Genomic DNA, 16281 nt, shown 5'->3' on the forward strand with positions numbered 1-16281 from the left:
TAAGATTTACTTTGAGATAAGCGCTTGGAAATTATTCATTCTTGAACATGTGGACAAAAACAAAAGTGTTATTTATTACATCTGAATCAATTTTTACAATAAAGGAGGAATTTATCTATTTTTATAGGCTAAACCTTTCATTTCTATGATGCACTACAAAAATTATTACTGTAAGTATTTGGAAGTAGCAATCATTTCTCTTGTTGTATTGTGCTGATGTTTTCAGAATCTTCTGTTACTATTTCTTCAAGGCTCTGTCCAAAATCAATTGATTGTCTCTCTTCTATTGCTTCTCTTTCTTCAATCTCAACATCACCGCTTTCACTTTGTTGCATGATAATCAATTCGTTGCTGCTAGAAATTAAAGATGGTTTATTTTCAGAATCTGTTATTATCTCTTCCAGGCTTCTTTGCTGAAACTCAGCTGCGTGATTGTGCTTGGTGGTTTCTCTTTCTTCAACATTATCAACACCTTCACTTTGTTGCATGTTTGTTGATCTACTCCAAGAGATGGAAGGTGTTGCATTTTCCATCTTTACAATCCTTTTCATTTCCTTTTGTTTGCCCCAGAGAACAGAATACAAACCCATAACAATCAGAATCCCACCAAGAACACTGCATGCAAGAAAAAATTCATATAACTATAAATATAGAGACAAATAGTGACAACAAAATCTTTAAGAAAATTAAGATATCAAACAAAAAACAATATTGTGATTACCTTCCTAGATGAAATTTCTCATCAAGCAGTATAGAGCCCAAAAAAGCCACTATTATTAACATCAATGGATTAAAGATGGTAGTAAACACAGGTCCCTTTTTCTTTATACACCATGTCATCAAACAGAAAGCTATTCCTGAAGCCACAACTCCCTGCAAAATTTGAAGTATATTACAACTATTATAACTTTAAAGTAGACTTGAGGAGTAAAATTAAAAAGAAGAAAAACTTACTGAATAAATTGCATTAAGAAGTTTGACATTCCAACCAAGAGCCCACACCTTATAATGACCTCTTTCAAAGATCAATATTACAATAGTAGACTGTATGGTGACTAGAAAGCAGAGTATGGCAGTACTTGAATACTGAGCTGGATATTTCTTGGTTATATTTTCCTGCATTGAAAACCAAGAAAACACCATTAAATAAAAATATAGAACTCTTTGTATTGTTGCAGAAGATATATTTACCTGTAAAATAAACCATGCTGAAAAGGAGATACAACTGATCATCACGAACAAGGAGCCTTTAATGAGATCTTCAGTTTTAACATTGCTTTCATTGTGTTCATTTAAATGGAAGGGTGATGGCCACAATTGTATTTTTAATCCTTTAAAGAATGTCATGATCATGGCTCCACTCACACAAACTATAGTTCCACCAACCTTTGCTTGACCAGCCAAACTCCTAATCTCTACTCTTTCCATGCTACAATCAATTAAGGGTGTCAAAAACAGGCTTTTACAAGCCCTTTTTAAAAACATTAGTGTTCAAATCCTTACCCAAAAATGACAGCCATAAGAAAAGTAATGGCGGGTACAAGATTGAGAAATGCAGCTGCAAATGTGGCCGTTGTGTATTTCAAGCCTGCATAGTAAAAGTTCTGGTTCAATGTGATCCTGCAGATAAGATTGTTTTTATATGTGAGAATACCACAAAATTAAACCCCAAAATCCAGCAAATAAAAATGTCATTTTTGAAATGCAATCAACCCGCTAAATCAAACTCTAAAATCATAATCAACTCATTAAATCAAACCCCAAAACCCTGCAGATAAAAATGCAAGAGCCAACGACACAACATAACATTTAATCTCGGTAAAAAGTCTTGGGTTCAAGTCTACTCAGTGGTAAACTGTGAACATTTCATTTGGGAGGTGTTGGGTTCGAGTCTACTCAACAGGATGTATATTGTGCAAATATTGCTTGGATTCGAATATAGTCAACCATAAATTCGAGTATAGTGAGCATTTCATCTAGAAGGTCCTGAATTTAAATCTACTCAAGCTTAACACATAATAATATTATTAAAAAAAAATTAAAATGCAATCAACCCACAAAATCAAAATCTAAAATAGAATAAGATCATTTTGAAATGTCAGCAATCCACTAAATTAAACTCAAAAATCATGCTGGTAATGTCATTTTGAAATGTAATCAACCAACTAAACTCAAAAATCATGCAGATTACGGTCATTTGGAAATGTTCAGCCCACTAAATCAAACCTAAAAATATCATTTTGAAATGTAAGCTGGATCAACCCCTACAACAATCAATAAAATTTGAGAGCATGATTTCTCAAAAGCAATCAATCAATGAAGAGTACGAATGATTACCCTAGGAAGCTGCTGATGAAGATTTCACAGAAAACCCTCCATGTTAACTTTGGACTTGTCTTCCTGCCACATTTAAGAGAAACAGACTTAATTTAAAAAATTGAACATAATTCAAAAAGCTTTCAAACAGAAATAATGAAGCAAAACGGTGTTGTTATTGAATATATCCTATTCCCTCACCTTTCCAAGATGAATGCTAAAGGGGCAGTGACCATTGTAGCCACTAAATGCCTGTAAAACACCACCACAAAAGGAGACATTCCATGGCTGATTGCAATTTTAGAGATTATATTCATCCCTGCAAAGCCAATCTGAACTGTAATCATGGCCATGCTTGGCTTTGATCTTTCAAATAATGCTGATAAACCCCCACACCCACATATTCCAATTTCACCCATTCTTCTTTCTATCCAACACAAACTTTTCAGTATTCTCAATTAAGAATTTCAAAATTTAGACTTTTCTTATCTTGTTCTGAAAGATAACAGATTAAAGAGTATATATAATGTGAAACCTGTAAAGCATTACATAACCTTGAAAAGATATTTTCTCTGCCTCCTGGAAGTTTGGAACAGAATACAAAGTAAATAGGTAGATATTAACTCTGTTGAAGTGCATGTTGCACCAAGCGTCCAACTATGCAATTCAGTCCTGTGAAAAACAACTAAAATTAGAAGAATATCTTTAAAAGCATTAAATCCGATTAATTACATCAGCCCTTCTGTCATCAGAAAAAGCAAAAGATTGTGTGTCAGACAAGTAACCTGCATCTCCTATTGCCCGTGGCTATACAGCCACGAAAATGCACTTCCTTTACATTGCTTTTTCTAACTTTTTAAAAAATTAACTATTCAGGGGATAGATATTTTAGAAAAATGGAAACAAACTAGGTAACTTTTTGTTTTTTGCAATATTTTTTATTCTTATTTTCTCCGATAGCTTTTGGGAAATTAGAAAAACTAGGGTTTGCGTTTTATTTTATTGTTCTTCTAACAGAAAATAATCTTTTGAAACCCCAACTAAAAAGAAATTCAAACGAGAAAACCGTAGAATCCTTCATTTTCTCTGTGATAGCTGGCTCTTTTGAATCACATAGTAATGTCCTCAATGTTCTCCACATAAACAGAAACATAATTTTCGGAAGACAGATCTGAACGAAACGGTTAGCTCCTGTGAAATTTTCATAACTTCAACACGTGGACGGCAGGATTCGAACCTGCGCGGGCAGAGCCCACATGATTTCTAGTCATGCCCGATAACCACTCCGGCACGTCCACTTAAATATAAATTAAGCATGTATGTTTTGTTAAGTCTTATGACAATAACTCATTAGAGTCTAAGATTTTACAACAGCTAGCAAGTACTGATCCTCGATAGCGCCTGTAGCTCAGTGGATACAGCGTCTGGTTCGATCCCTACCTGGTGCGATTAATATTTCCAAAATATTTTGTTTTCACTCTTGTATTAAATAAACTTTAAACTAATTACGGTCAAAAGGCCTCAAACTTAGTTATCACTGATCTTAAACTCGTAGGACGTTTTAAATGGAGAGATTTTTTAAAGAAAAATTCTATATATTTAAATTTTCCTACTTATTGAGAAAATTTGTGTCTTTATAAGAAATATTTATGATTTGATGCACTAAATATTATTGTAAGATCAATGTAATATAGATTATAATGATTTGAGCATGATTTAAATAATATTTTATTATGAGAACTAATAATATAAGGACCTATTTAACCTAAGATCTTATATGCTTAAGGTGTTCATACGTACAAGAAAACAAGTAATAATGATTATTTTGGAAAGTTTGCTCTTTCAATTAAGAATTTCAGAATTCAAAATTGGAAGATTAGGTTGTGGGTGTAGTATTTTTCAAAAGAATGTGTAAAATAGTCTACTAAGGAAAGACCCTAAGGGAAATGATGTCTACTTTAAAGCAATTAACACTATTTAGATTTATGGTCAACTTGGACACAAAATGAAACAAGTCGAGCATTTAACTATGAAAAACCAAAAAAATATTTGTAAATTGAAAAGGGGAATGTATGCACTTCTATCCTTACAAAATCCCCACTTTGTGTCCACGTGAACTATGTGAAACATGACTTTCAAAATAAGACAATTCATAAATAGAACTAGCAATAAAAGGATATCAATAGGGATAATGTCTTATAATTCCTTAAGTTCCACAGGAGAAATATTGCCTAACATACACAAACGATTTAGCATTATAACCCAAAAATTGGTCTAGCACAAATATATAATTATAAATATTTACATTTTTCTAAGCATGGAATTCATATGAAAAAAAAATTTAAAAATTAAAAATTAAGGGCACATTTGGCAACAAGAATACAAGTGGAATAGGCATATGCATATTCTTAAAATTTTGAATTCTTTGTTTGGATGAACCAAATCGGAATTGGAATAGGAATAAAATTAGAATATGTATTCCAATTTTGGCCCAAAAATGAGCATTTGCTATTCCACCTAAATAGGTGGAATAGGAATACGTATTCCTATTCCATTTAAAAAAAATAAAATTAGAAAACATAAATTTCTGAGCCTGTGAATTCCGCATCAAATTCTGGGTGAACCAAACAAGAATAGGAATATGTGACCCCATTTTCTATTCAAGAATAAGTATTCCTATTCCCATTTTTATATCTGTAGCCAAACAGGCTCTAAAAATAAAAATAAAATTAAAATTTAATATCTATGTATCAAGAAACATGTAATTGGAATAGTTGTGGCCCACATGTTGTGCCAAACATTCAAGTTTGAGTCTAAGCATAATTTGAAGATGTCGTCATGAGAATGCATTGAGTTGACCCTCTTGAAATCTTACGAAAGATGAGAATTAAATTATGATATACAAAGTTTCACGGAGTCAAAATCGAGGTGCCCCCATGATATAGATATAAATATGATGATATATACACAGATTAGAATAAAAGCATTCAATATATGTGGTTTTCATGTACTTGGAAGTGATATCTCCACAATCTATACAAAGGTGCATTATGCAAAACTAACAACAACATTAATAAGGAAAATGTGCCCCCTACAATCTAGTGAATACATTTATAATGGTTTGATGTGAGAAGAAAAAAATATAAAAGCTTCAAATGATGGTGTGGTTTCCCTATTGTATAAGACACATGATACAACTTCAAAAAGCCATGTAGTGAGAGAAAATATTTTATAAAAATCCCCTATATAAGATATAATGAGATTCCAAACACATATGCCTGCAACTAGATGATTGGGGATGAGTTGCATGAGTTTCAAATACAAATATGAGTGATCGTGCAAGAGGTAAATACAACCATTCCAATATAGAGAATATTAAAAATATATGATACAAAGGATTGATTAAAAAAAGTATAGCCCTCTTGGATGTATGATTCGAGGAGATTAAATGTCTAAGAGGACAACTTTCACATTCAATCACTCCCAATCAAATTTGGAATCATCTCAATCTAATTAAGGCATGTGGGGCCTTGAATGACCACATGTAGTATATAAACATCACCAATAAAGAATTGATTGGGAAATGGTGGCAATTGAGTACCTCATGTCAAAGTGTACACATCATGATTAGCTATCTAAGTGAAAGAAATTAAATATTACAAATATTCATGTTGAAATCATTAAATAAGTGCAAAGTCAAATCAAATAAAGTATCATACAAGGTTTGGTCTAAATGGGAAAATATCATATGGGACATGATAGGAATGTAAAAGAGATTGAAATTAAGTTTGTAAGCTTCAGTCTAATAATTTTTTTTAAACAATAGATTTTGATAAATTTGGTAAATAGAAGAAGAAAAAAGTGTCATAAGTGTGAAATAGATTGAAAATAAGTTTCTAAGGTAAAGATTGATAAAAAAGACGATAATAGTTATAGCTCAAGAAGAAATATTAAATAAAATAAAAGATAATTATTTTTTTCTCAACATGAATGAAACGAGTTAACAAAAGTTGCATTAAATTACATGATCCATAATCTATAGCAAAGATAAAAGAAGCTAAAACAAAGAAAAATGAAATAAGTTTATTAAAAGAAAAAGAAAAGTTATGGTGACTTATGGCAATTTAAGATATATACAAGATGATTTTTCATCTTATACATATTTTTAATGAACATGCAAATAAGTAAACTCAAATCAAACTTATAAATTAAAACAAAATCATTAGTATGGGTGTCAAGCATGTTCCTTACTTTGATTAGTACATTCAAATGTGAGTTGGTCGTCACAATGTAAAGCTCCAAGAACCACTGCAATATAAGGAGATTAAGAATGCCCTTGGAAATTAAAGAGGAACTTAGGAAATAACGATTCAAATTAGAAATTTTCATAGCGATCTACCATCCTTTATCAACAAATTAATCCTTAGAAGACACATGGGTCCTTCTTTTAGGCTCTAGATTACTTAAGGAGTTGAAAAGATATTATGTGAAGGTCTATAGAATTCATCATAGAAAATCATGTGTGCAAAATTTGTCACTGAAGACCCTACATGTGGTTTTTAGAAATGAATTCCCTAAATTTAAGCATCAAATTGCCTAGAACATACTATTCAAGCTTCAACACTTAGGTGTTATAAAATTCAATTCTTTTCTTTAGAACAATTAATTTTATTTTTTCTAGATATATTTAGTAGTTATTTTAATTACAAATATTTATAGTTACAGATCAAAAAAATTGGTGATTAAAACATCTAAGGTAAAAATCTAGTTTGAAACCATCAATTTGTGCATCTCCCTAGATTTAAAACTTTTAGAAAATCAATTAAGGTAAGGTCCTAGGAGACTTTAGAAAATCCAATCATAATTAAAGGTGATTTCATTCTATTAGTAAGAGATCTTCTGCAATGATTCAACAATAAGCTTATTTGCAAATTGGTGATCACATATAGCTAGGGTAAAAGACTAGCTTGAAACCAGTGAATTTCTACAACCCCCTAGATTCGAGGTCGTTAGAAAATCAATTAAGGTGAGCTCCTAGGAGACCTTAGCAAATCTAGTCATAAGTGCATCCAATATATATAAGTGACCTTCTTTAGTCATTTTTAACAATACAGAGATCAATATCTTTTCCAGTTCAATATAAGGAATTTTTCCAATTTAATTTTGATGGTTCTGCAGTAATAATTACACTGGCCTTAAAATAATATATATAATTGCTAAAAAAGAATAACAACACATTAGCACGAAAATGTATCTTGTGAACTCTGGATTTTGTTCGATCTATGCGAACTAGGCAAGTAGGGAAAAATTTGGCAAACAATGTTTTATCTTTTGGCACACAAAATACGCCCTCCCCTTTTACTACAATCCCAAACTTAGTTCCTTGGTATCTTTCTGAACTGGTGAAGAATGAATATAATGAAGAGGGTTAAACTACTATAAAATCTAAATGATCCAAATGACAAAAAGAAACATTTAATCCCCCAAAAAACTTGAATTCTTTCCTACCCTTATCCTCAAAACTCATGTAGATCAAAACTACCCTTTACAAGTAAATCAAGATCATCTCTGTCTAGACATCATTTGGATATAAATCCTTTCATTCCTCTGAGAGAAATAGCTATAAGATCACCCTTTTCTAAATTAAAATTAGATCCCATAGTCAAACCAACTAGGAAGGAATCCTCGATTGTTGATCTCTATGCCTAAGTTGTCTATCAATGTCCAAACACTTAGTTATTTACTACGCAAGGATAGATGATCATCACTGCAAATGAGTTGAATCTAGTAAAGGTTGAGTACATAAGAACTTTTTTATTTTACATTACATGCCGAGCAAGTCAGAGATTGTCAAGCACCTCAGTTGTGACCAAGCGTATATATAACTCGTGCTTATATAGTTAAGACTGATTAAATCAGAAGACAATTTTTTTTGAGTAAACATAAAAGATCAAGTGTGTGTTAAAATTCTTTAGAATAATTAAGAGGGGGGAAAATCAGTTATCCAAGGTCTAGATGTACAAATAAAACTTTTTAGTGCTAATAATATTCATACCCATAAACCTCAACATGCATGCACCCATTAGATCATACAATACTTTAACTTTGTAGGTTACTATCCTAGGTCAAAACAACTTTGCAGAAATGTAAACATGAAATACCCTAAGAACATTCACACAATTTGACACAAGGATTTTATGTGGAACCCCAATTTGGGAAAAACTACTAGTAACATGCTACTAATTCTCACTCTTCTAATGTGATGCCCTGTGAAAGGCCAATCCTATTAAAGGTTATAATACACACTGTTAAATGTGACCTGGTTAAATGATTTCAAACATCCTATTAGGAGTGAGCCTTGTTAGAGGACTTTAGACCATTCCATTAGAATGTCACCTCGTTAAAGGATTTACAAATGATTGTTAGGCCAAGCTTAATCCAAAGAATTTTATCCACACTTGTACAATTATTAGAAGGTAACAATAGGACTTGATCTGATAAAAACTTACAACTCACTTGCAGATTATAGATCTTTGTTTCAGTCCTCCATCCTTCTTGGCATTCATACTCTTTAACTCTAATAGCTTGTCCATCCTTCAATAATTCATCCCCTTAAGCCTTCTTTCTTTGTATATCAACTACAGTCTCTTCTATTTGACCACTAGATGAAGTAATACCCTAGACTCCTTATCTTCCTTAGGTTCTTGCACATGACAACCTTTGCTTCTAACCAACTATCTCTATAAATAGAAAATTTAGATCTTTTTCTGCTTAACCAAAATTGTTCATTTTAGGGTTAGGTAGGATTCAATGAATCTACCCAATTTTTCGTTTGGTTCCTCTAGAAACTTTCTCTACAATCTTCCCTAAATTCGCCTCAAAATGGCTTACCTTGAATTCTATGCCACCAACTCATCATAGTTATCTTCCACACATTTCACATAATTCAAGAAATCAAATTAGTCGGCTCAAATTTGTCAAATATTTGATTTAACATTATTTATTGTCACTCGACATTTATACTATTCACTTAGCAAAAACTAAAATTTTCTAATGCTTGGCACCAACTAAACTTTACTTAGCATATACTAACATTCGCTTGACTTGCACTATTTGTCTTCTTTTCTCGACACCTATTGATTTTCACTCGGGTTCTACTGATTTCTACTCGGCTTACATTGATTGCTCGACAAGGCTTAGAAGACACTTTTCTTACTTAATCTTCTTCCATTCTCAACTTGATTAATCTTTCATTTCAGACTTGAAGTAGATAAACAATACACTATAGTATGAATGTCTTACTTGGTCTTAGTGCTCCTTTTATATACCAAATAACTGAACCTTTCTCTAGGTGCTCTTGTTATCTCCTCTTTTCAAATCCTCTTCATCAATCAACTAAATGATAGTTTTTAGACCAAAAAGTAGTTGTCTCACTAGCATGTTGCAGGTTTGACATCATTGACAAAATAATGATTGTTGCATTACATGTTCTTCACTTCAAAATAATCTCTTTTCAATAGTGTGTAGAAGTTGAGTGTCATCATGAATGTTAGTAATGACCGAGCGTCAGAACATTCAGATGCTAAGAAAACTAGTTTTGTCATATGAGTTTGAAATAACACAGACACCTATGTAAATCATTTTTGGCCAACTTCCAACTTCTATATAACATTTAATGATTGTAGAAATAGTTAAGATGGAGTTTACACATCTTTACAAGAGGAATTAATCTTGAGGAAAGAAAATCAACCAATCAAAAAATTAAGAGGGAAATGACAAAAGAGATGAATTGTGAAATGTTGATTATGATTCAGAACTTTCAAAGATTGTCCATTTAAAGAGGGTTCTAACCCTAGGATCAAGTGAGAGGAAGTGTGTGAATGAATGGGTGAATGCACAAGTGAAGGAGAAAAAAAGGATAGAGGAAAGAAACAAATGCTAAATATGAAAGGAGATTAGATAGAGCATTCCAAGAAGTGAAGGATAGAATGGAGATATCAGATTAAGAGATCAGAATGAGACATTGAACATAGGAGATCCAAAATCAACTTTTAGAGAAAATCAAAGGATAGGTATTGAATCAATTTTAATAGATTGAGTTAGGGGAAATCTCTTAACTGAGTGATCCTAATAGATCTATATAAATCTACTAATAGAGTCCTTACTTGATTATAAGTGTAAAATCCTTTAACAAGGTAAGACCTTAAAACCTTAAAAATTTTAATAGGGAAAACCCCTTTACAAGGTAGATCATATATTGTGATCAAACATTGTAGCTCTAACAGGTTAACTTTATTGTTGCAACAACAAAGATTTGTGGGTTTCATCCCCACCTCAGTTTTACCTTCACATTGAAGTGTTTGTGGGTAACCAAATCATTTGTGTTATGTGTTGAATATTTTCATGGATGTGATATTTTCATTTACATTTCAACATTACAGTATTGATGATAGATATGAGATGTATTAGGTTTGCAATTAGTAGTTTGGTTTTATAAGTAAAAGTTTAAGATTGTGATTCACTCGCCCCCCACCCCTCAGTACTTATCTTGTTTCCCATCAAATCCTTTCAACAATTGGTATTAGAGCATAGTTCTCTTGAAAAAAGTCTAACAACTTGAAAGAATTAGATCTTGAAGATGAAGGAATACCTAATGGGAAAAGTCATTAAGAACCAAATGATTGAAATCTAGATCATATTACAACAACTTGAAGGAGCAAGAGAAGAGTTAAGAAAATCCTTGACAAAAAGGAAAGAGTTTGCAATTCAAAAAAATGACACATAATACAAAGAAGTTGATAGAGATGGACTATTTGACAATGGAAATATTGGTGATAGAAATGCAACAATGGAAGAATTATTGGAGAAGAAAAACATTTTGAACAAAGAGAGAAAAAGAAACCCAATCAGTAAGACTATGTAAAGTAATAGAGAAAAGGAAGAAATTAGATGAAGACAAAATCATAGTTGAAGAAGATAAGAAACAAATGTCAACTAGACTTGAAGAAAGATCATTTGAAGTATAGAAGCTTACAAACAATCAACTGGATATGATGAATTAGTTGATAATTGCAACTCAACTTGGAGATCATAAGCTTAAGGTCACAAAATGAGCAATTATTAAATGAGTTAAGGGCTAAAAAGAAACTTCTGGAAAGAATGAACAAACCAAGTAAAGCTATCAAATACTTTGAAGAGATGACGAGATCACTAGATCAACAAGAGATACTTATGGACTAGGATACAATAATCATTTATCATCTACTGAATAAATAAAATCATCAAAGAGTGGAAAACAAAGAAATGCAAAATCCAAAGGCAAATCAGAGAAAAGCGGTTTACCCACTGTATCTAGATTTGAAGGATATTTCTATAATTGTTATTAATATAGATATGGAGCTCATGAGTGTAGATCCAAGATAAATTCTAACTGGTCATTTGAAAAAAAAGAACCCAGAAAGGGTAACTCTCACCATTGGGATTACAATACATGGTACAATTGTCATTATTATGGAGGATATGGACACATTCGAGAGAAATGCATTAAGACACATTTCAAAGGAAATTGCAAGAAATGGTTAAATGGAGAACTAGTTTGTTTTAGTTGTCTCAAAGTTGGACATGTTAGTAGAAATTTTAGAACCAGAGCACCATCACCAAATAATAGAAATTACAAAGGTAAAGAAAAGGTTGAGGCAAAGAAAACATGGGAAGAAATAGTGGAAGCAAGAATTTGTGGGACAAGCAAAGTTGAGATCACCGAATCCAATGGAGTGATCACACCACAACTAACTAAGTGAAGAAGGTATGTAGGAACTGTATATTTAATGATATATCTTACATCAGTTTCTAACATAAAATGTGCTAAAATTTCATATCTACATAAGAAAAGATACATCAAGAACAAATCAATAGAGAGGAAACTAAAATAGAATCATTTACAACATAAATTATCGAGCATTAGTGATATAGTCTATATTGACCAAGAATTGAAGTATAGACTGAGTGATCAACTAAGATGATGTGTTGGCTAAACGAATTGGTATTGACCGAGTGAGGTAACGATAACTGAGTGTTTGTAAATAAGCATGGAGACCAAGAAAACTATAATACACCTACCAAGTATGAAGATATTTATTGTAGACCTAAGATGGAAAATTGAAGGTATTTATCAAATTTGGGCATACATTTATATTTACCAAGTGATTTCAGAGTTCACAAGTGATACAAAGGTGAATAAGGAGAATTTAGTGATGAAACAAGTGAATCATAGTGAAGCATTAGTGAATTTGATAAAGTCAAAAAGTGTTACTTTCAATGCCGAGTTAATTATTATCATAGAAGAATTTGTTTTTGAAAATCCTAGATTGAAATGACATCAACAAGTGATATGTTGAAAGTGAGCAATGCTTAAATGATAAATCATGAGGAACGACTAGTGTCCCCCACCAAATTTTAGTAACAGTGTGAATTTTGAGGAGACTGGAGATGATATTGGGGGCCTATAATCAATTCCACCTAAATTTTTTACTGTACAAGATGTGAGATCTTGTCACGTGTGCAAAATAGGAGAAATTGGAGATTTTGGGATAAGAGAAGCTTATGAGAAGCTATAAAACAATGAAGTACTAAAGAATGAATACACGATTGTTTTTGAGAAAGGGCTTACCCATGACCTAGATTTTCCTAAAGTTTTCAAAGTTGAATGGATAAAGATTGTCCTAAGTCATGTTCATGATATGAAGGTATGGTTAGAAGGAGGGCCACTTAATATTAGAAAGGCCATAATGCGTTGAGTTACCAAATACCCTACCTTGGATAGACCAAAGAGCATAAGAAGTGCATCACAAAATGATATTGAAAAATATACCAAAGTAAAGTGGAATGGTTGAGGGATGTCAATTGATGGGATTAATGATCCTATGATTGAATTTTTAGTACATGTGATAGCACACAAGTTCTTCCAATCTAGCATATTGAAAAATGTTTCATGTGTTGCAATAGAACTAGGCTACAAAATTGTTTAAAAGGATCATACTTATGATCGCGTTGAGTTGCAACTAGAACAACTGACAGAGAATCTAGGAGCAATAAGAAAAGAAAAGAACACATCGTGTAAGTTTGGATCTTTGTTAGTCTATATTCTTTTATGTACATAATTATTTTCCTATGGTTGGTACAATAGTATGGGATAGGCACAAGACAGCTATGGAATAAATAAATGACTTAATAAGTCACTTGGGAGAGAATTTTGAAGTAATTATAGAAAACTACTTTGAGGAATTCAAAAACAAAATGAAAAAATGAATGAGGGATTCCCAAATCTATTGTAGTTAGATATTTTGATGAGATATATTTCATGGTAGACATAGATTTTGTTTATGCACAAGCAGTGTTACCCATAATTGCATGATTAAGACATATGTCTTATGATGTTAATGTTGATAAAGTCACAATAGTAGTAACTACAGTTTTATTTGAAGATATTGATGCTAATGTCAAGCCATTCAACACATATGACATAGCAAAGGATCAAATGAATGCAGAGTAAAGTGAGCACAAGATAGAAAAGAAAAGGAAGAAGAAAAGTCTTGAGGACAAGGAAGAAGATGGAGAAGAAGGATCATAACAAAAAACTAGAGTCGAGGAAGGAAAAGATAAAGAGATAGGTGTTGCCAAGCCTAAGGAAACTAAGAAAAAGAAATTGATAATTGCTGATCCTAAAGTTAAAGCTGATATGAGGACAAATGTGTAGAAGGTTTGTACACCTCAAGAGTATAAAATAAAAAATTATAAAAAGATCAAAGATAGCCCAGCCCCTAGTTATCAAACCAAAAGGAAGTCAAGAAAAGAGGAAACAAGCCAGTTTGCTCAAGAAAAACATTCCTAAGAGGACAAAGAGAAAATTAGTTGTAGTTAAAGAGGAAGAAGATAGTAGAGAGACTGAATCTGACGATATGAGCAAATTTTAGATTGTGTTGAGACCACCTCCTATAATTGTTGATAAGGTATGCCAAGAAATCGTTGTACTTGCAAGCTCAATAGGATTCAAAAAAAGAAATTTTGATTGCTTAAATAAAGAAGATCAAAAAAACCTTGAAAAATCCTTGATAGAAATGATGATACAATTTAAGACTACACCTATAGAGTTGGGAAAAGGCATTCCAAAAAACTTGTATAATAAGGTTAATGCTAAATGAAAGTGTGAATTATCTACTAAGAGGTAGATCAAGGAGACCACTTAGCATAGACAATGCTAGATTTGGGGAAGACGCACATGCCTATTTTCCTAAAAGATTTTGTGAAAATGATCATGCCAAAAGAAAGGGCATATAAAATTTTGATGAATTAAAGCTCATGAAGTTGAACAAGAGAGTATCAATTTATGGAAAGAAACATTTGAATTTCTTAATCCATTGGCTAATAAAGGAGATGAAGAGGTGGAGTAAGGTGGAGAAGTCAATAAAGAAGAAGAGGATGATGCAATAGAAGTTGTAAAAATTTCTAAGGAAATTAGGCAACTTGTAGAAGGGTGTGGACAACAAGATGTTGTCACCATTGAAGACATTCTTGATTCATCATTGTATGATCAAAATGCATTAATAGAAGAAGACTTGCAAAATGTTGAGCTTGACACATCTCTACCTAACACCAATCTAGTCTTGTTATAGATCATAGATTATCCAAGGATTGAAAGTGCAAATAATGATAATTCTGAAGTTACATCAATCACTAAGAATACAAGTGTCGAGCAACAAGGAAAGGCTATAATTGTGTTTCCACAATTTACTTGTATGCCTGTACTTCAAACTAAAGTGAAGATTGTAGAGGTCAAGAAAATAAAGTTAGTAGAAGGGAATGAGAACTCAAAAGAGAAAGAAGCTACACAAGCTCTTATATAGTTGTTGAGTGCAAAGCTATCAGAACCATTAACTAGAACACCTGAACAATAGCTGCCACCTACTCAAGAGGAGCATCAATAGATATCTAGATCAATTGAGAAGGGTAAATAATTACAAATATCACTACCTAGTGATATAACCCCATGATCTCAAATTATGACTCAATCAAAAGAGATCTGACAGATGAGTCAGTAAGTCTAGATGAGGTAATTACTTTACATGTGTATGACTTAAACAATTTGACATTGGAGTAAATGAAAGAGTTACAAACTTTTCTAAGCTGCAAGACAAAGAAAGAACAACTAAGGAGAGAGCACATAAAGAAGCATGTATTGCATATTGTTAAAGACATTTTGTAGATACATTTGGAATAACTAACTTGAACAATTAACATCAAATTTTGGATTAGTTAGTGCACATAATTGATAAATTTCAATAAGAAGATATTGAGACCAATGAAAATTGATGGAATGGTCTAAGAGAAAGTTTGAGCACAAAATAATGGAGAAAGTCTCTAGAGAACTTGTACATATACAAGCAAAGCTTTCTAATTTAGTCACATAGTTAGAAGCAATTTTGAAGACCATTCATACTTTATATATGAAGCTTTGTGATGTTGAGTTATTCACATTAGAGAATCAACCATCCATTGATTTAATAAAATGCTGACATGAGGGCATGAAAAATTTCATTAGGAAAGAATGCAAGTTCGAGCTCACCCTCATATAATAAGTTTTCATTTGGACAATAGAGGTTAGCCAAGTTCACATCTCGATTTAGTGACATGAGGAATAAAATTATACTAATTCAATTTCTATTGCTACCACATTGGAAATTATTTAAAAGGAAGTGTCTATAGCACAAAATATCATGAAGAAAGACACCCATTTCTCAATTTTTGATAGCCTAATTGATCTGGCTATCAAGAAAGAAATTCAAATTCAAATTTTGGAGAAAGTAAAGGAGTAGTATAATGAAAGCTTTGTAGAAATTTTGGCAAGCGACAAATCATTTTTTGAGAAATATAAGATAGCCCTAGCAAACCCCAATCCATAAGTGACAA

The 16281-nt window shown here is 32.0% G+C and overlaps 1 protein-coding gene and 1 non-coding gene across 4 annotated transcripts; both read right to left on the reverse strand.

The window, feature by feature from the left end:
* Positions 1 to 48: 48 nt before the first annotated feature.
* Positions 49 to 3582, reverse strand: LOC149577996 (WAT1-related protein At2g39510-like). Of its 3 annotated transcripts, XM_089827169.1 has the most exons (9): positions 3102 to 3581; positions 2871 to 2988; positions 2518 to 2635; positions 2338 to 2400; positions 1504 to 1620; positions 1192 to 1429; positions 955 to 1116; positions 722 to 873; positions 49 to 615 (listed from the first exon to the last, which is right to left on the reverse strand). In XM_089827169.1, exons 2-9 carry the CDS (start codon positions 2953 to 2955, stop codon positions 192 to 194), a joined length of 1359 nt encoding a protein of 452 aa, XP_089683295.1. In that variant the 5' UTR covers positions 2956 to 2988; positions 3102 to 3581; the 3' UTR covers positions 49 to 191. The 3 variants fall into 3 exon arrangements, with proteins under 3 accessions (XP_089683295.1, XP_089683301.1, XP_089683291.1); XM_089827175.1 differs by having other exon boundaries at positions 1003 to 1116; positions 2518 to 3582; XM_089827165.1 differs by having other exon boundaries at positions 2518 to 3581.
* On the reverse strand, positions 3533 to 3614 carry TRNAS-AGA (transfer RNA serine (anticodon AGA)). Its single transcript has one exon. It is a non-coding gene; the product is annotated as a tRNA-Ser (tRNA).
* Positions 3615 to 16281: the final 12667 nt, after the last annotated feature.

Source organism: Cupressus sempervirens, chromosome 1 (assembly GCF_028749045.1).
Source record: "Cupressus sempervirens isolate cs-2001-9-10 chromosome 1, ASM2874904v1, whole genome shotgun sequence".
In the NCBI taxonomy this organism is placed as follows: Eukaryota; Viridiplantae; Streptophyta; class Pinopsida; order Cupressales; family Cupressaceae; genus Cupressus; species Cupressus sempervirens.